The following is a 19,091-nucleotide window of genomic DNA, read 5'->3' on the forward strand; positions in this document are numbered from 1 at the left end:
CAGGTAAGTTTTTAAATTATTATTGTTGGTGTTGCTGCTGCTGTTGTTAGTAGCAGGATTAATATGAACACTCCCATGCTAAGAGGAGAGACAGAGATCGGGGAGTGGCCCAGCGACAGAGGTGGAACGGATTTTGAACAACCGGGATTCGGATTCGAAGCCCGCTCTCACCCATCTCGAGAAGCCGCCCAGCCACTCCCCACCAGGGGGCACCAGAGGCCGGGCTCCCGGTTTGGGGGGCGGGGGGCGCCTGGTCCCGCCCCCCCGCCCCTCCCTTCCCTCCTCCCCGCTCCGGGCCCCACCCGGCTCAGACGGCTCCCGCCCGGACCTAGACCACAGGCCGCTCCGCGGGCGCCTCGGATCCCCGCGGGACCCCTGTCCAGCCCGCCGCCCGTGCAGCCGCCTGCGCGCCCCATCGGTGAGTGGTCCCCGACCGCCGCTGTCGCCTCCCAAACCCCGCCCGGCCCGCGGAGCCTAGGAGCGTGATTATTCCCCTGCCGCCCCAAGACTCTCAGTCCCCACCCCCCGCAACGTGTAGCGGTGTCCCCGGGGTCTCCAGCACCCCGCTCCGCGAAACCTCCTTTTCTCCCCCACTCCCTCCAGCTCCTTCCAGCCTGTAAGAGTGCCCCCTGCCCTCCTGGTTTCTTCCCGTCGTGCTCAGTTTCCCCCGCTCCCAACTGGCCTCCCCATCCTCTCGGCCAGAAGAGATCCCCTCCTTGGAGTCTCCCTCTACTGCCCTCCCCCATCTCGGTCCTATTTGGTCCCTCCTGCCACTCGAGAGCTGCTCTCCTTCTTTACCAACCCCACGGCCTGTCCAGCTACCTCTAAAATGTGCCTCGGACCCCTCCCTGCCTGGGACACCGCCCAGGGCCCCCTCCCTCTGCCAAGATCCCAGTTCCCAGTTCCTGCCTCTCCTTTACCTCTCCGTCACTCTTTCCCCTCTACTCCTTTTCCTTTCTATTTATTCATTTTCCTTTAAGCGTCACTGTGATTTTATGGATTTTAACATTTTTGATTTGCAGTTAATTTCGATGCTCAAACTGTCCCATCTTTGGCCAGTGGGAGCTCCTTCAGGCTGGTCCTTGCGTCCCTGTGGCATGCCCCTTCCATCTTTGAGCACCTTCCCACTACCTGATCCAGGCTCACTTGTTCTTCCCCTGCCCCAGCCCTAGAATCAGCCATTTCTCCAAGAAGTCCTGTTGTTGTTGTTGTTGTTGTTGTTGTTGTTGTTTTAATGGAAAATGGTGTTTGGAGACTCCAATCTGACCAAAAGTTGGTTCTGTGAAAAGATCAGTAAAATTGTAAGCATCTACTTAGACCGATCAAGGAAGAAAAAGAAAGAAAGACAAATGACTGATATCGGGAATGAAAGAGGGGACATCACTACAGGTCCTACAGAGAATGAAAAGATAGTAAGGGAATATAGAGAACACAGTCTGGGTGCTGGGGGTGCTTGCCGCTGCTGGATTGGTCATTCTCTCTTCCTAACTCAGATAAGAACACAGGTTCCGAGGTCAGGTTGCCTGGTGTCCCAGACTGAGCGCTTTCCAACCAAGTGATCTTGGGCAAGTTATTGCTATCTTCATGAGCCCCCTTTGTGAGTCAGAAACACGGGGATAGTAACAGCCCTACTTTACCATGTTGTTAGGGAGATTAAATGAGTTAGAGCAGCGTCCGGCATGCAGTGATCAGAAATGTTAATATTTTTGTGATCACCTGAGGACCCTCATGACCTGGGTGCACCCAGGCAACTCCTCAGCTTAATTTCCCACCCTTCCTGTGTCCAGCAACCCCCTTCATGCATTTCACAGCTCGGGGCCTTGGCACACACCGCCCTCTCTGCCTGTCTTGCACGGTATCCCTGTTGTGCATGGAAGGGAGCAGTTCAAAAGTCAGCTCAGCCAGTTTGCTGATCCCGTGGTCGGTTCACTATGTCCCCATCTGGTGCCCACAAGTCCACTGCCTGGCATTTCCCAGGCATCACTGGCTGCTTGGTGCCAGGTCTCCTCCTCAATGGGGGCTCTGAATAGGTAGGGGTCTATCTCAGGCCTCTTTCTGGATCCATAATCCTGACACATGAGGTGATTTCAGTGAAAATACGTGAAAGGATGGGTAGGGGGAGGACGGAAAGAGCAAACGGATGAAGGAATCCATTTCTTCTACGCAGCTTCTGCATCCTTCCCTTTGTCCATCATCCCTTGGCCTCCCCCCATCAGTCCGGCTTCTTCAATCACCCCACCGTTAATCTCCTTCTCTTCCTCCAGCTGGAGTAATCACCTTCTTCCTCCATGAACCATCACCTCCTGCCCTGCCGTGCTCTCTGCCGCTCCCCCTCTCCCCATTCTCCCACCCCCCCACCGCCCATTCCACCTTCTGGCTCCCTTTCTCCTCCTCCTATTCCTCCTGCGCCAGGCAGGCCCCCATCAACGCCCTGTCCCCCCCTTGCAGGCAGCTCCCCCCTGCCCCTCTCCCTCGGCGAGACCAGCGGCAGCGTGCAGCCACCATGTTCAGCTGGCTGAAGCGGGGCGGCGCGCGGGGCCAGCAGCCTGAGGCCATCCGCACTGTGACCTCGTCCCTCAAGGAGCTCTACCGCACCAAGCTGCTGCCTCTCGAGGAGCACTACCGATTCGGCGCCTTCCACTCGCCGGCCCTGGAGGATGCCGATTTCGACGGCAAGCCCATGGTCCTGGTGGCTGGCCAGTACAGCACGGGCAAGACCAGCTTCATCCAGTACCTGCTGGAGCAGGAGGTGCCAGGCTCCCGCGTGGGGCCTGAGCCCACCACCGACTGCTTCGTGGCTGTCATGCACGGGGACACCGAGGGCACTGTGCCGGGCAACGCCCTTGTGGTTGACCCTGACAAGCCCTTCCGCAAGCTCAACCCTTTCGGGAACACCTTCCTCAACAGGTGTTGCAGCTTGGGAGGCAGGGGTGCATCTCCCCATCCCTGGCCCCCACGCTCGCCTGTGTTTCTTTCTTTCCCGCTCCAATTCCCTCCTCTCTTCCTGCTCCTCCCCCTTCCCGCCTCCTCATGGGGAGCAGGGAAGCCAGTGCAGGGCCAGCCTGCCTGGGTCCACCTCCGCTCTACCTGGGCGGCCTTGGGCAAGTGACTTAACCCCTCGGTGCCTCTCTTGTCTGCATCTGGAAAATGGGGATAACCATAGTCCCCACTCGCATGTAAAGTGCTTAGCACAGCATGTGGCACAAAGTATGTGCTCAGTAAGCATCAGCTCTCAGGTGCTTTTTAATAGCTCTCATTCTCTGTCCTCATCTTTCGAGATTCTTCCCTGCTCTGTACCTGAGTCACCTTCTGTGCGGTCCCAATTTTCCCTTCTTATGGGTCCTCTCCTCCTGCCTCTCCCTGTGTTGACCCCTGACTTTCCTTCTGCCTCAGGTTCATGTGCGCCCAGCTCCCCAATCAGGTCCTGGAGAGCATCAGTATCATTGACACTCCGGGCATCCTGTCAGGCGCCAAGCAGAGAGTGAGCCGGGGTGAGTGGGGCCCCGAGTCCTGGGTCTGAGGGAGGAGGCAGCTGGGTCTCTGCTGAGACTCGGGCCTGTGTCAGCTGGCCCCGAGCTGGCTGGTGGCAGAAGGGAGCCAGTTGGAAGGCTGTGGTTCCTCCATGTCTGTGCACGTAGAAGGGACAGGGGAGGCGTGTGCCTGAACACGTGTGAGCAGGCTGCTCCTCCGTGCCTGGGCTGGTCTGGAGGATGGGGAGGGAGAGATCAAGAGAGACAGAGGGAGACCCGCGAAGTCAGAGACAGATCCCGAGTGCGGGCAGCCTTACAGAGACACGGGAGACCCAGAGAGGAGGGAGGCCCTGGGCCCTGGGCATGCTCCTGGCTCCACCTCTGGGCCGCAGATGGGGCTGAGCAGGGGTTGGGAGGGGGAATCTGGGCGTGGGCCAAGGCCGGGCCTGGAATTTATAAACAGCTGTGCAGGGGGAGCGGCGGGGGGTGAATTCCAGCGGGGCCTCCGGGCGAGCCGGCCCCCACCTCTGCCCAGCCCGTTCTGCATCTGCGCCCCACCCCCCAGTCACCCCGCAGTGTCTGTCCCGCGCCAGCTCGGCGGCCTCCGAGGCCCGGAACTGGGGCAAAGGAGGCTGCACTGTCGGGCAGAGGGGACGGGACGCTGGGCCGCCGGGCAGGGCGGGAGCGCGGAGGGTGACGGTGTCCCTGGCTGCTACCCAGCGGGCGCGTGTCCCCCTGGGAGACAGGCAGGGGGCAGCTGCAGAAGCGATCGGAGGGCGAGCGGCCAGCCCGAGGGCGGGGGGCGGGCCGGGAGTCCTTGGGGCGCCGCCCCTGGGGCTGGGCCTGGGAGAGTGGGCGGGGAGAACGGGAGGGGAGAGCGGGAGGGGTGCTCGGTGGGGGCCCGAGGTTGTGGGGAGGAGGAGAGAGTAGAGAACGGGGTCTCCCTCCCTGGCAGCTTGGGTAGAGGAAGAGGAGGCGAGTCCGTCGGTCTGTCTGTGGATGTGTGTGTGTGTGTGTGTGTGTGTGTGCGCGCGCGCAGGGGTGTGTCTGGGAGTGCACGGAACCCGGGGCTATGACTGTGTCCGGATGTGTACGCACGTGTGTGTGCATTGGCGGGATGGGTGGCTGGCTGCCCTTGCGTATCAAATCTGTGCCCACACTTTTGTGTGATTGTAGCATATGGGAGCCTCTGGTGGGGTTCAAATCTGGGCTCTGCTCTTGTTAAACCATGGGCTTTGGGGGAGCCACTCATCTCTCCCTGTCTCGCTCTCCTCAGCTGTAAAAGGGGAATAATGATAGCATCAGCCTCGTAGGTTGCACGGAGGGTTCACATTAAATGTCAAACCTGCAAAGCACTTCAGGGTGCAACACACAGTAGGCGCTGTGGATGTGCGGGCAACTCTGTTCCCGGTGAGTGTCGTAGCTCTGGGCCCCGGGTACTCTCTGCCACGTCTCCACGTCTCTTGTTCCCACCCTGACTCAACCTCACTGCCTTCCTCCCGCCCCACAGGAGACACACTTTCCAAATCCTGGCCCGTGTGTGTGTGTGTGTGTGTGTGTGTGTGTGTGTGTGTGTGTGCATTTAGACATTGGGGAGGGAAGGAGCCCCTGCTGCCATCCTTCCTCCCCCCGAGCAATGCCCCCCGCCGTCCAGTCCCCAGGGACCACAAGGAGCCTGCTCCCCCCTTGGCAGGATGCGCCCAGCACCCGCTCTTCAGTGGAGCATAGAGACCCATGCAGGCTCCTGCTCCGCACCTCCCACCCGCATGTCTTGAGTCAATCCCTCAACCTGCCCGTGCCTCAGTTTCCTCATCTGGAAAATGAGGATCACAAAAGCGCCTGTCTCCCGAGGGTGTTTTGAAGATTCAACTAGATGATTCAGGGAGAGCAAGCAGTGATGGCAGGTGAGTCAGCGGTGGCTCCCTGTTCTGCCAGGTAACGCCTTGTCTCCCAGGTCACCACCGTGTCCCCTGTTCCGAGAAGCCCTCCTTGACCACCCCCCCCAGGCTGGGTCAGGTGCTCCCGCTGGGCTCCTAAAGCTCTCTGGGGTCCCCCACCCTGGCCTGACCACTCTGGGGATGGGTTTGTGTCCTCAATGGACTGTGATCCGGATGAGAACAGGACAGGGACGGCTCTGGGGACAGTTCCCGAAGGAGGTCCCCACTGTGTCCCGCATGTATAACAACTGATAACTGCTGAGCACTTACCGTGTTCCCAGATTGTGTTTGCTTGTTTTAACGGTTTATTTTTATTTACAATTTTATTTATTTATTTTTTTAGAGAGAGAGAGAGAGCAGGGGGAGGGGGCAGACAGGGAGGGAGTGAGAATCTCAAGGAGACTCCACCCTGAGCTCAGAGCCCGATGCAGGGCTCGATCCCACGACCCTGAGATCACGACCCGGGAAATCAAGAGTCGGGCGCTTAACCCACCGAGCCACCCAGGCCGCCCCTGTTTTAACTGTTTAATTGAGGTACAATTGACATGCCTAAAGCTCACCCATTTTATTTATTTATTTATTTTTTAAAGATTTTATTTATTTATTTATTTGAGAGAGAGAATGAGAGAGAGAGAGAGAGAGAGCACATGAGAGGAGGGAGGGTCAGAGGGAGAAGCAGACTCCCCGCTGAGCAGGGAGCCCGATGCGGGGACTCGATCCCGGAACTCCAGGATCATGACCTGAGCCGAAGGCAGTCGCCCAACCAACTGAGCCACCCAGGCGCCCTAAAGCTCACCCATTTTAAACAGGCACTGTTTTAAGCTCTTTATAGATAGGCTCTTATTGTATGTTATATACTAGCTCATTTATATTCTTTTAATCTCCGCAACAGCCCTCCAAGTCACATTCTATTAGGACCTCCATTTTACAGAAGAAGAAACAAGTTCAGAGAGGTTTCCTACTTGCTTAAGGCCACACAGCTGGGGGGTGGGGTGGGGCAGAGGTGGGATTCAAACCCAGGACTGCCTGACCACGGAGTCAGGGCGTCCCAACCCCTCCTCCCTACTCTCCTAAGCATCACTTGCTGCATGCACGAGTGAGCAGCAAAAGCAAAGGGTGTGAACGAATGAGTGAACGAGGAAGGAATGAATGAATGAAGCCCGTTGTTGAGACAGGTACTCCATGAAGGCCAGGACTTGTCTCTGTGCCCTCTGCGGTATCTCTGGGTGCCCAGGATAGGGCCTGGCACACAGAAGACTCTCTGTAAATATTGTTAAATAAATTCAAAATATTTACCATCTGCTCTGGCGAGAGCAGAGCCCGAGCCAGCATGGACTCTTCAGTTGCTGGATTGTGGGGAGGTCCAGAAGTCCTAGGGAGGGGCTGGGGTGATGGAGGCACTTGGGAGACCCGGGGGGTGGGGGGGTGGGGGTGGGGTTCATAGAGGCACATAGAGTCTGTTAAAAAAACACTTCAGTATTTTAACAACCTGTACAGCCGGACCCGTGCTCGCTACTAATATCTGCCTAAGGAATGAATGAAAAGGGGGCGGGCGATAGCCCTCTAGCCAGGTGGCCTGAGGGCCTGGGGCCAGAGTGATGAGGTAATTCTGGGGCCTGGGAGGACGGGGGCAGAGCCATGGGATACTCTTGGGCCCTTGGCTATTTTGCCCAGAGAAGGGTTTCGGAAAGTTAACAACCTGAACGTCTGTACGGTCTGCTATCCCTCCAAGGGAATGGATGCTTGCGAAAGACTGGAGGGCGGGGTGGGGTGGGGGGTGGGGCTGACCTCTGCCCTTCGTGCCGCCTCCACTGCGTCCCCCCAGGCTACGACTTCCCGGCCGTGCTGCGCTGGTTCGCGGAGCGCGTGGACCTCATCATCCTGCTCTTCGACGCGCACAAGCTGGAGATCTCCGACGAGTTCTCCGAGGCCATCGGCGCCCTGCGGGGCCATGAGGACAAGATCCGCGTGGTGCTCAACAAGGCGGACATGGTTGAGACCCAGCAGCTGATGCGCGTCTACGGGGCGCTCATGTGGGCGCTGGGCAAGGTGGTGGGCACGCCCGAGGTGCTGCGCGTCTACATCGGCTCCTTCTGGTCCCAGCCCCTCCTGGTGCCCGACAACCGGCGCCTCTTCGAGCTGGAGGAGCAGGACCTCTTCCGCGACATCCAGGGCCTGCCCCGCCACGCCGCCCTGCGCAAGCTCAACGACCTAGTAAAGAGGGCCCGGCTGGTGCGGGTGAGCAGCGCGGGAGGGCGGGGGTGGGGGTGGGGGTGGGGCGGGGCGGGGGCGGGGCTGGAGCGCGGAGGCGGGGGCTGCCCTTTGCCCTGCCTCCCGTCCGGTCTCCCTGGCTTAGGGGCTCTCCGATGACTTAGTTCACCAGTCTAAGAGAGTCCTCCAGGGTGGGTCGTTCCGGCGCAAGGTGGAGTGGGGGAAGCCGAATGGCATGGGGAGTTATCCCCCTGCTGCTGCGCATCTATCATTCTGTTTCCGCATCTCCCTGTCTCTTCTGTGTCCTGTCATCCACGTCCCACCACCAGTCACATTGTATCATGGCCCACCTCTGCGCACAAGCCACCCGGGGCTGCGGTGAGGTCCACAGCCATCCCATTCCCCCTCCCCCTCCCCCTCCCCCTCCATGCCGCTTTTCCTCGCCGTCCTGCTCTTCCACTCCCTTCCCATCATCCATTGCACTTCACGCTGGCCTCCTCGCTCCTACCTCAGGGCCTTTGCACTTACTGTTCCCTCTTCCTGGAACAGCCCCCCCCCCCCCCCGCCTCTCTCTCACTTGGCTCGCTCCCCACCTCCTTCACCTCCTCTTTGCTCCACATGCTCCGGAAGGCTTCCCTGTCTGCCCTCCCTCCTTATGACTATAACTCCCTCCCCGCTCCTGTCATGTGAGTCTTGCTTTATCCTTGTTGTAGTTTCCTTCATAGCATTCATTGCTGCCTGGCCGGACATCATCCATTCATTGGGTTTCTGGGTTTACTACCTGTCTCCACTCACATGTAAGCTTCACAGAATCAGAGACGTCTGAATTTGTTCGCTGCTGTATCCCCAGAACCTGGAACAGAGTTGGTGCTCCGTATATATTTATGGAACGAATGCCGTTGAACCAACAGTCTCGTTCGACACAGTCTCCCCTGTCCCCAGCCCTGTGTTGGGTGGTATTGAGGACACAGCAGTGACCAAGGCAGTTCAGGGGAGGAGACAGACCCATCCCCAGACAGTGATGACCCAGCATGGTCAGGGCCGGTCCTGGGGAGCCGGGGGGGTGGGGTGGGGACTGGGGCAGCAGACTTCTTGGAGGAGAGGGCATCAGAGCTGCAAATGGGAGGAAAAGGAGGGTGAGGAGGGGAAGGAATTCTCGACCGTGGGACCAGCAAGTGCATGGACCGGAGATGAGAACGTGGCCCGTTTCAAGGAAGAGAGGGAAAATGTCAGTGTTGAACCCAGTGTAGACAGTGCAAATAACTGAATCTGAGGCTGGTGAGGTGGGAGTCACACCACCCAGGGCTGTGACCTGGAACCTGCGCTTTGTCCTGAGGGTACTGGGGAGCCATGCAAGGGTTCAGAGCAGAGGAGGGACAGGGTCCTACTCAGGCTGCCTTTTGGTGGGTGCTTTCAAGGGCTGTTAAACTGGGGCCAGAGACCATGGAGGAGGCTGGGGACGGAGGAACAAGGAGGAGCCTGGATCCCAACAGGGCCTTGGGAGGGGGAGGGGAGCACTGGTCTGAGAGCGATTTTGGAGGCCAAATGGAACATTCATAGGGGAGGCTGCCAGGGTGGAGGTGGGGCAGGAAGCTGGGCAGGCAGGGAGGCCTAGAAGGTTATGGGGGGTGGAGGAGCCTGAGGTGTTGGTTTAAGGAGCAGCAAAGAGGGGGTGAGTCAGGGACCCCACCCCCACCCCAGGAATCCTCCTTGGGAGGGAGCGGCCCAGCAGGGACGGCTCAGAGCCTTGGAGTCCACCTTCCCCCCTCCCCCACCCGGGCTCTGGACCGTCTCTGCGTCTCTGTCTCTCTCTCTCTGTGTTTCTCCTCATTTCTGCCTCTTTCACAGCGTCCCTCTCTCTCCCTCTTACTCGTTCGTCCTCTCTTCGGGCTCTTCCCCTCCCCTTCCCTCATTCTCTGTCCCTCTCTCCTTTCTCTCTCTCCTTCTATCTCCCCGCCTGTCTTTCTATCTCTCCCCCTCTGTCTTCCTCCGTGTCTCTCTCAGCGCCGCCCCCCTCCGGTTCGCCCTCGTCCCCCACGGAACCCCGGCCCCTCGGGGACGCAGACAGCGGCGGGGGCTGGGGCCCAGGGCCGTGGGACAGAGGCGCGGGGTCGGGCCGGACACCTGGTGCCCCCGCCGGGCAGGAGGCGGCTCCGGAAACCCGGACAAACCCCGGAGTCCGGGCCCCGCGCCCCGGCCCAGCCCGCCCTCCCACCTTATCTCTTCCTGGCACCTTCCCCCGCTTCCTCTCTGGAAAAGCCATCAGCGCCCTCCCGCCTTCCCTCTTCTGGGTCCCCGAGGAGCCACTTTAGGCCCCGCCCCCGCGCCCCCATTGGCCCGCGCTCGCAGGTCCCGCCCACCAGCCTGGCCACGCCTCTGCCCCGCTAACCCCTCACACCTATCGACCGACCATTCCTTCCCCTCCCTCCCTCGGATCCATCTGTGGCTCCCCAGTGCCCCTCACCCAGGGTCCAACTGTGACCGCGCTTCCCTGCCCCTCCCCTGCACCGTGTCACCCACTCATTCCCCACGTGTGATTCCGCCACCACACTTGGTCTGGCCATCAAACAACAGTCCACACCATTTACCTCCCCACACTCTCTCCCCCAAAGTACAGGGCCTTTCTGGACTCTGGGTAACTACCCCTCGGTGTCTCGGTTTCCCTGTCTGTACGATATAGGGTGTGGATGAGTCACCTGGCTCCGTCCTTTGGTTGAAGTGGTAACGGCGAGAAGGGGCGATTTCACTGTGTTGAGATATTTGAGGCCAAGATCTTGAGAGAGTCTGATACTAAAGAGGCCAAGGTGCCCTAGGTCTTCTTACCGAGTTTCTCTGAGGCGGCTCAGTGACATTCATTCAACAAACAGTTACTGAGCACCTACAACGTGCTTCCGCACTGTTTGGGGCCCTGGAGATACAGCAGGGAACAAATGAGTTAAGGTTGTTTTTTTTCTTGTAGAATTACTTTTCACTGGGGAAGTGGATATTAAACAAATGAATCTATAATATCATACAGTATTGTATGTGATAAGGATCAGGAAGGAAAATGAAGCAGGAAAGGAGATTGGCGAGGGACTGTTTTAAGGAGGTCAGGGAGGGTCTCCCAGCAGAGACCTGAAGGAGGGAGAGTGGAGGTCTGGGGGAGACCCTACCAGGAGGAGGGAACAGTAAGTGCAAAGGCCCTGAGGCAGGAACAGGCCCGCACAAGGAGCCCAGGGCGGCTGGAGGAGGCAGAGTGGTGGAGTTGGGGGGACGTAAAGATTCAGAACCAGCCAGGGACCGCCAAAATTTTTAGCATTCTAAACCTATGATTCATTAAGAGAACTTTCAAACAAGTGTTTTCCATCGAACCTTTAAGACCGTCTCACGGTAAAGCATGTAAGCTCGGTTAAACATGTTCCCTCCCAGCCCTGATCCTCCCCCCAACCCCCCACCAGCTCGCAGGGCCTCTTCCCTGGAGGCAGCCCCCATGAGGAGTTTCTTGTGTCTTTATCCAGATATAGTCTATTTTTATTTAAGCACATGCAGTTAATCACTGAGCTTCCAGTTCAAAAATGCAAATGTTCATGATTCTGTCCTCCTTGTTTGTTTTTTGATAACTCTGGAGATTGGGGCTCAAAGGTTCCCAAGTTCATTGCTTCCCTCCGCAAGTATTTCTTGAGTGCTTTCTGTGCATACCGTGCCGGTGCAGAGGGACAGAGGGAACAGATAAGATCCCAGCCCTCCTGGAGCTCACATTCTGATGGAAGGAGGCAGAATAAGTAAACCACCAGATAAACAAAATAAGGATGGGTTGCAATAAACATTTTGGGGGCCAGGGAAGTGACGGTAAAAAATAATTAGATGGGGGCGCCTGGGTGGCTCGGTTAAGCGACTGCCTTCGGCTCAGGTCATGATCCTGGAGTCCCGGGATCGAGTCCCGCATCGGACTTCCTGCTCAGCAGGGAGTCTGCTTCTCCCTCTGACCCTCTTCCCTCTCGTGCTTTCTATCTCTCATTCTCTCTCTCTCTCAAATAAATAAATAAAATCTTAAAAAAGAAAAAGAAAATAATTAGATGGTGGTGGTTGGGGCACCTGCTTCTCATAGGATGGCCTCCGTGAGGAGGTGACATCAAAAGGAAGCTGAGAGAGCCAGCTTGGGGAGATCAGAGCAGGGCTGCAGGCAGAGAGTGGCATGTGCAAAGGCCCTGTGGTAAGAAAAATATTAGCATGCTGGGACAAGGATGGCAGGTGAGGAAGCTGGCACGGAGGCGGGGCAGGGGGGATGCGGGATGAAACACCAGGAGCCAGACTCTGGAGAAACTTCCAGTCACAGGAGCTCACGACACTCTTGAAAATGATTGAGCGCCCCAAAGAGTGTGTAGGTACATGGGATGAATCTGTCTACATTGGCCATACCAGAAGTTAAAACTGAGAAAATGTTTCATATTTATCTAGTAATATTGCTTAACCAACAATAACCATTTAACTATTAATAAGTAGCAATTTATTGATGATAAATGTTATCGATGAGTTATGAGAGTTCAATTTATGTTAATTAATATGGATAATAGATATTATAAGATCAGTTTTTAAATAACCATAAGCCCAGGACTTGGTAACCTAAGTCCCATACGTTTTATGAAAATTCTCTCCAAACAACAACAACAAAAAAATTCCAGAGGACAGTGGCCTGGTTTTACATTTTTGCAAATCTCTTTAATGTCTGGCTTCGAAGGAGACCTCTGGATTTTGCACATCTGTTCCTGCACTCAGTTACGGTTATCATGCATCCTGTTGCCTTTAAAAACTCCACTGTCCCCTGGGGGGGAAACGGGAGCACAAAAGACAAATAGCACCTTAATGTTGTTATTAAAATAGCTCTGACTATGTGAACCCCTGAAAGAGGCTGGGGTGGGTGGGGGGCAATCCCTGGGGTTCCCCAGACCACACTTTGAGAATTGCTGCTGTAGGGACTTGTCAGCTATGGTCGGAATTTTGTACTTGGATAAGAAGCAAATCGAAACTTTGGAGCAGTGTCTCATGATCTGGTGTTTGTTCCTAAAAAACAAAAAGACCTCTCCAGCCGCTGCCTGGAGAAGGCATTGTAGGGGCAAGAGAGGCCAGAAGACCAGTGGGGTGCCTGCTGTGTCTCCCCAGGCAGGTGTGGGGAGGTGGGGGTGGTGGCCCCCCTGAGATGCAAAGCAGTGAAAACAGAGCGGACAGATGTAGGAGGCAAAGGGCAAAGGGCTCGCTGGTGGCTGGCTGCGGCTGGTGAGGAGTCAGAAGCATCAAAGCAGGAAAGGTTTCAGGGAAGTCTGGCCTCAACTGGGGAGGGAGCAGGTGGGATTGCCCTTTGTTCCCGCGACGGGCACAGCTGAGGGTGACACAGCTCTGGGGGCCGGGCCCAGATTCCGCTGGGCATCAGACGAGCTGTCCAGGAATGTGAACAAGGCAATCCAGAGACAGGCTCGGGCCGGTATGCAGATTGGGGGGAGGTCTTCTGCCCTCGGCTGCTGGCTGCCGCAGCAGCACCTCACCTGTAAGGGTCGGGATGCACATTCTCAGGCCCCCCTCTGGGCCACGCGAATCAGGAGCTGTAGGTGTGCGGGCCCCGGGTGATGGTGCTGCAGGCTCAGGTGAGCGCTCTCCTCCTGCAGGTTCACGCGTACATCATCAGCTACCTGAAGAAGGAGATGCCCTCCGTATTTGGGAAGGAGAACAAGAAGAAGCAGCTGATCCTCAAGTTGCCCGTCATCTTTGCCAAGATCCAGCTAGAGCATCACATATCTCCCGGTGACTTCCCGGACTGCCAGAAGATGCAGGTGGGAGGTCGCCCGGGAGGGAGGCGGAAGGGGTCAGCTTCTGTGGGCTTTCGGGTGGGCCCTCAAAAATGGGAGGGATGGAGGGCAGGTTCTGGAAAGCACCTCCTGCAAATGGTTCCATAAGAGCATGGTTTTGTGCGTTAGGACAAGGGAATGAAGAGAAAACCCCAAGGAACCGTGGCTTCATTAGGACGGAAGTTTGTTTTTCTCCATAAAATCCTAGAAGGTGCTCCAGGGCTGGTTTGGTGCTTTACAGAGCTAGGGACCAAGTCCTCCTCTGTCTCAGTTCTCCTCCATGCCCCGCCTCCAGTTCCAAGATCCCCGCGTGGTACAGAATGGCTGCCAAAACTCCAGCCATTTTGTCTGCATTCCAGCCAGCAAGAAGGGATGAGGGAGACGGGAGGGAAAGCTACCTGTACAGTCTCTGTCTTTAAGGACATTTTCTAGAACAGTGCTGTCCAATAGTACTTTCTACCATGATGGAAATGTTCTGTGCTCTGCCTTGCAATATGGTAGCTGCTAGCCCTATTAAAACTGACATTTTAGATTTTATTTAATTTTAGCTAATTTAAATTTAAATAACCACACGTAGCTCCCGTATTGGAAAGGACAATTCTAGAGTTGTGTCCGCAAGGTACACTGACATCCGCTTGGCCAGAAGGTAGCCACATGGCCAAGGCTGGCTGTAAGCTGGAAAGTGTAGTCTTCCTTCTAGGTGGCCAGGTGTCCAGGTAATGTTCAGGGATTCCGGTGCTGAGGATGAAGGAACAAATGGGAACGGGGGGACCCCTTGCATGTCCAGGTCTAGGATTAACCAGTGTTGGGGAGAGCACTGGGTGTGGGTGCAGTGGCAGGGGGTGAATGAAGAGCTGCTGGAGCTACTGGAGGCGGGCGGGGCAGGAGGGACCAAACAAACATGGGGACAGAGGTCCAGGCTCAGGCGTGGAGGAGGCGGGGACTAGCCCCCCCAGCCCGGGGTTGAGCCTCTGTTTTGAGACTACATTAGGCTGATACTCCAAGCCTGTGACCTTTGGGTCTGAGATGGTTTCTAACCCAAGACTCTGAGGAATTCTGGCAGAGTGCATTTCCCTTCGGCCACTTACTAGCTCTGTGAGTCTGGACAAGTCACCTTGCCCGAGCCTCAGTTTCTTCAACTGGGAAATGGGCATTGTCATAGTACATATTGCTGTGGGTGCTGAATCCGCCAGTGCTTGCAGCCCCCTAAGATCAGTGTGTGGCACAGAGTTGGGGCTAGGTCAAGGTTCTCAACCTCAGCGCTACTGACATTTGGGGTCCGAGTGTTCGTGGTCAGGGGTGTCCTGTGCATTGCGGGATGTTTGCATCCTCCTGACCTCTAGGTGCCTGTAGCACACCCCTCCCCCAGCTGGTGACAATCAAAAATGGCTACATCTTGCCAAGTGTCCACTGGGGAAGGACAACATCTCCCGTGGCTGAGAACCACTGGGCTAGATAAACAGCAGCTGGTAAGATTACACTGACAGTTCTGGAACGCTTTATCCAGATGACTTCATTAGCCTTTCCCATCCCCCCAAGAGGGGAGCACTAATGTTATTGATCCGTTGTACACGTGTGGAAATTGAGGCCCAGAGAGGTGAAGTCACTTGCTTGAGGGCACACAGCTCCTAAGTGGCAGAACTGGGCTGGGACCTGGGCAGGCTGGCCCTGGAGTCCAGACACCCCCCCGCCAACCCCTTTATATCCAGATCAGCGGGCCTCTCTGCCTCGGCTCTGGAAATCAGTGTGGGTCCATGAACCAGATCGGTCTTTGCTGTGAGTCTCCTGGTGCAGGTGACTCAGAGCGGCCGCAGGGGAGAAGCAGCGTGACCACAAATCCAGCCCCACAGCTGCTCTAGCACAGGATGACTTCTGGGGGGGGAGGGGGGCAGGGGGAGGGAGGGTTGTCCCAGGAGCTCCTAAGAATCTGGCCATCCCCAACCTAACCTCCAAATTTGGCAGCAAGCCACTCACCCGTTTCTGTGAAGTGGGGTGACAGAGCTAATGGAGCAGCAGGAATGGAATTTTCTCGATTTGCACAACGGGGTGGTGGTGGGGTGCTGGCCAGCTGCAGCTGGGGTGCCCCAGAGGCTGGGCAGACCCAGGGCTGTGCTGGGTAAGGCTGGGGCCACTGTCGGAATACTGAAATCCTCTGCCGGCTGGTAAACAGCTACTGCTCTAAGTCCTCACAGGGCCACGTACATCCCTACCGTCAGTGATCCTGGGGGCACGCCTGGGGCAGGGCGAGGGCCCCTGGGACCCCGCTGTCCTAGTCTCTTCTGCGTGGTGGGTGCCCGAGTGAAATGGGTTGCACAGGTACGCACCTCTCAGCCGAGACCTGCTACCAAGTGAGCTGCCCAAGGGTCCCACTGCCCCCATGGGCTGGGGGGCCCTGAGGACGGTGCCCCCTGACTTCCCAGCGCTCCCCTCTCCACCTCACCCCACAACAGGAGCTGCTGATGGCTCACGACTTCACCAAATTCCACTCGCTGAAGCCAAAGCTGCTGGAGGCCCTGGACGAGATGCTGACCCACGACATCGCCAAGCTCATGCCCCTCCTGCGGCAGGAAGAGCTGGAGAGCACCGAGGTGGGCGTGCAGGGCGGCGCTTTCGAGGGCACCCACATGGGCCCGTTCGTGGAGCGGGGGCCCGATGAGGCCCTGGAGGACGGCGAGGAGGGCTCGGACGACGAGGCCGAGTGGGTGGTGACCAAGGACAAGTCCAAGTACGACGAGATCTTCTACAACCTGGCGCCCGCCGATGGCAAGCTGAGCGGCACCAAGGCCAAGACCTGGATGGTGGGCACCAAGCTCCCCAACTCGGTGCTGGGGCGCATCTGGAAGCTGAGTGACGTCGACCGGGACGGCATGCTGGATGACGAGGAGTTCGCCCTGGCCAGCCACCTCATCGAGGCCAAGCTCGAGGGCCACGGGCTGCCCACCAACCTGCCCCGCCGCCTGGTGCCGCCCTCCAAGCGGCGCCACAAGGGCTCTGCAGAGTGAGCCAGCCAGTGCCTGCCGGCCCTCCCTCCCTCTTGCCCTGCTGTGGCTCCCCAGCACCAGCTGGCTGCACGCACACCCCCGCCCCAGCCTGCACGCACGCTGCCTGCCCACCTTCTCAGCTGTAAGGATGGGGGTCTCTCTACTCCCCTCTGCCAGACAGTGGGGACCAGGGGAGGGGCAAGGCTTCTCTGCCTGGCCTTGCATCTCTACCCTCACGTACACTTAGGCACATCCCGTTGACATTAACACACACACGCACAGAGCCATCGATTCAGTCATCGTTCGTTCAAGTATTTATTGAGCACGTACTATGTTTGGATGTGCAGGGCTTGTTCTGGGCACTGGGGAGTACCCCAGAGAGCAAAACAGACACGTGTATCTGCCCTCAGGGGGCTGATACCCACGCAGTCACACAAACACACACAGACACAGGCCCTAACCAGCCCGATCCCCAATTCTGGGCAGGACCCCTCGCCTCTCCCCATAGTCCAGTGGCCCCTTGTTTGAAATAACAAACACAAAGGCCCCCTTCCCCACTTCTTGCCCATCCGGGCAAGGACCGCCCCTCCCCCCAAACTCCATCCTGTTCTCAGGCCTTGGGACCACTGGGGGCTCAGAGGGGAGACACAACCTCCTACTTCGTCGGAGGGACCCCTCTTCAGCCCCTCCGCCCAGTTCTGGTTGCACCCCTTTCTGTACTAAGAATTCTTAGCAGACAGAAAAGCCCCTTCGATCCTTGCTTCGCCCAGACTCTGCCCACTTTGAGGTATTTTTGGCCTCGGCCCACAGGGCCCTGGTTTGAAAACCCAGCCTGGCTGCCCCCGCCCCAGGCTCCCCACAGCTGGTGGCCTGAATTGTAGACTGCGGGAGCACAGCCTTTCTGCCATCAGCCCATATTTAAGTAGAGCCCCCACCAGATATAAAGGCGCCAGGGCTTTATTTTAGTCCCCCTTTCAGGGATGCGTGGCGGGGGGGCTCTTGGTGCTACAGCTCTCCCTTCTCCTCCCTAAAGGGACCCCTCACGTCCCGCCCTCCACCCACCCGTGCCTTCACCACTTATTAGTGCCTGACCCTGGTGGGGGACCCCATGGAAAAGATGGGGAAGGGCGACATAGGTGGGGACGACGCCCCCCCCCCACGATGCTCGCGGGGATTTCCACACCCACCATCACCCCCCCCACCGCCATGCCTAGGAGGGGCCTGTGAACCGAACAGCGAACGTTCCCACAGAGCAAATAAAGCCAAGGCTTCTAGCCACGTGGAAGTCAGGCCGTCTTGGGATGGGTTGGGGGGGGGGGTTGGGGATGGCTCTCCCCGGACTCCGGGGGAAAAAGAGCCCTGGGCAGAGCTTGAGGTTGGGGGGGGTCCCCTCCAAGGTCCCAGGGGCGGGGGGTGGAGGCCATGACTCAATGCAGCAGAGCCTGATGACTCAGGCCTGGGCTGGGGGCCAGACCGACATATTTTCCGAAGAAAAGTTACTCAGGGGCCCTCCCTCCGGGACATCCCTCCCTCCCACCTCCCGCCGCGGGGGCCTGGGAACCAGGCCCTGGGGCGTGGGGCTGTGTGCGCGCGAGCTCGGGCACATCGTGCCTCCGCCCCAACCGCCAGCGTGCGCCACCTGGGACGCCACCCCTGACACGTAACACCAGGGACCAACGGGCTCCTGGAGGAGAGGTGACGCTGCCCACAGGGACCACCATGTGTGCGCACGCGCGCGGGCCGAGCCCCCCGACCACACCCGCCGCCGCCGGGACACGCTGACCGCTCGCTCTTCCCGCCCACGCGCGCTCTCCCAATTTCGCGGCTCCCACCGCCCCCTGGCGGGCACTCGGGAACCGCGCGGGCTGCGCGCTGAAACCCCCGAGCCAGGCGGTCCGCACTCGGGGCTCCAGGGCGGGTCGCGAGGATCCCGAGTGGGTTCCGTTGTGCGACCACCGGCGTGGCGCCCTCCCTCTCCGTGCCTTCTTCCCTTTCGCGTCCAGAGCGGCCTGTAGGCAGCCCTGGATCCCTATGAATGGTTGCCAGCGCCCAAGAGCCTCCGAGCTTCCTTCCTTATTTGTAAACAGCAAAGATTAGTTGATTCTAAGATGAAACCTCAGGGGGCGAGCCAGTAACAATAGCTAACACTGAGATACCAGGCACAATCTTTTTTTTTTTTTAAGACTGATTTATTTATATTTATTTCAGAGAGAGAGAAAGCACAGAGGGAGACGGAGAAGCAGATTCCCCGCTGAGCGGAGAGCCCGACTGGGGACTTGATCCCAGGACCCCGAGATCATGACCCCAGCCCAAGGCAGACGCTTAACCTACTGAGCCACTCAGGCAGCCTCCACGCACAACCTTAAACATCGTGCGTTTATCTCGTTTCCTCTCCTGAATAATTTATAAGGTTGATGTACCATAATCGTCCCTATTTCACAGATGAGGAAAGTGAGGCACAGCCAAGCAGTTTGCCCAGGATTGATTCCGATCCTACACTGCCAACACTGCATGTTTCTAACACTCCTCGCAAATATGAGGTTCTGTGCTCCCAACTCGACATTCGGAAATCTCTTGGATTTCCAAGATTCTAGGATCGGAACACTGAGAAGCCGAACGTTCTCAGACTGGAGCGTGTCTTCTGCCGAATCTGCCACCGACGGTTCTGATTTT

General features: G+C 57.7%; 1 protein-coding gene across 1 annotated transcript; it reads left to right on the top strand.

Moving 5' to 3' along the window:
* The first annotated feature begins 339 nt into the window (after window positions 1–339).
* EHD2 (EH domain containing 2) lies at window positions 340–16,461 on the top strand. Its single transcript, XM_028088081.1, has 6 exons — window positions 340–418; window positions 2,449–2,907; window positions 3,394–3,491; window positions 7,233–7,645; window positions 13,258–13,422; window positions 15,888–16,461. Exons 2-6 carry the CDS (start codon window positions 2,504–2,506, stop codon window positions 16,437–16,439), a joined length of 1,632 nt encoding a protein of 543 aa, XP_027943882.1. The 5' UTR covers window positions 340–418; window positions 2,449–2,503; the 3' UTR covers window positions 16,440–16,461.
* Window positions 16,462–19,091: the final 2,630 nt, after the last annotated feature.

Source organism: Eumetopias jubatus, unplaced genomic scaffold, assembly GCF_037043125.1.
Source record: "Eumetopias jubatus isolate StellerSeaLion01/CBP00866 unplaced genomic scaffold, mEumJub1_p1.0 scaffold_10, whole genome shotgun sequence".
Taxonomy (NCBI): Eukaryota; Metazoa; Chordata; class Mammalia; order Carnivora; family Otariidae; genus Eumetopias; species Eumetopias jubatus.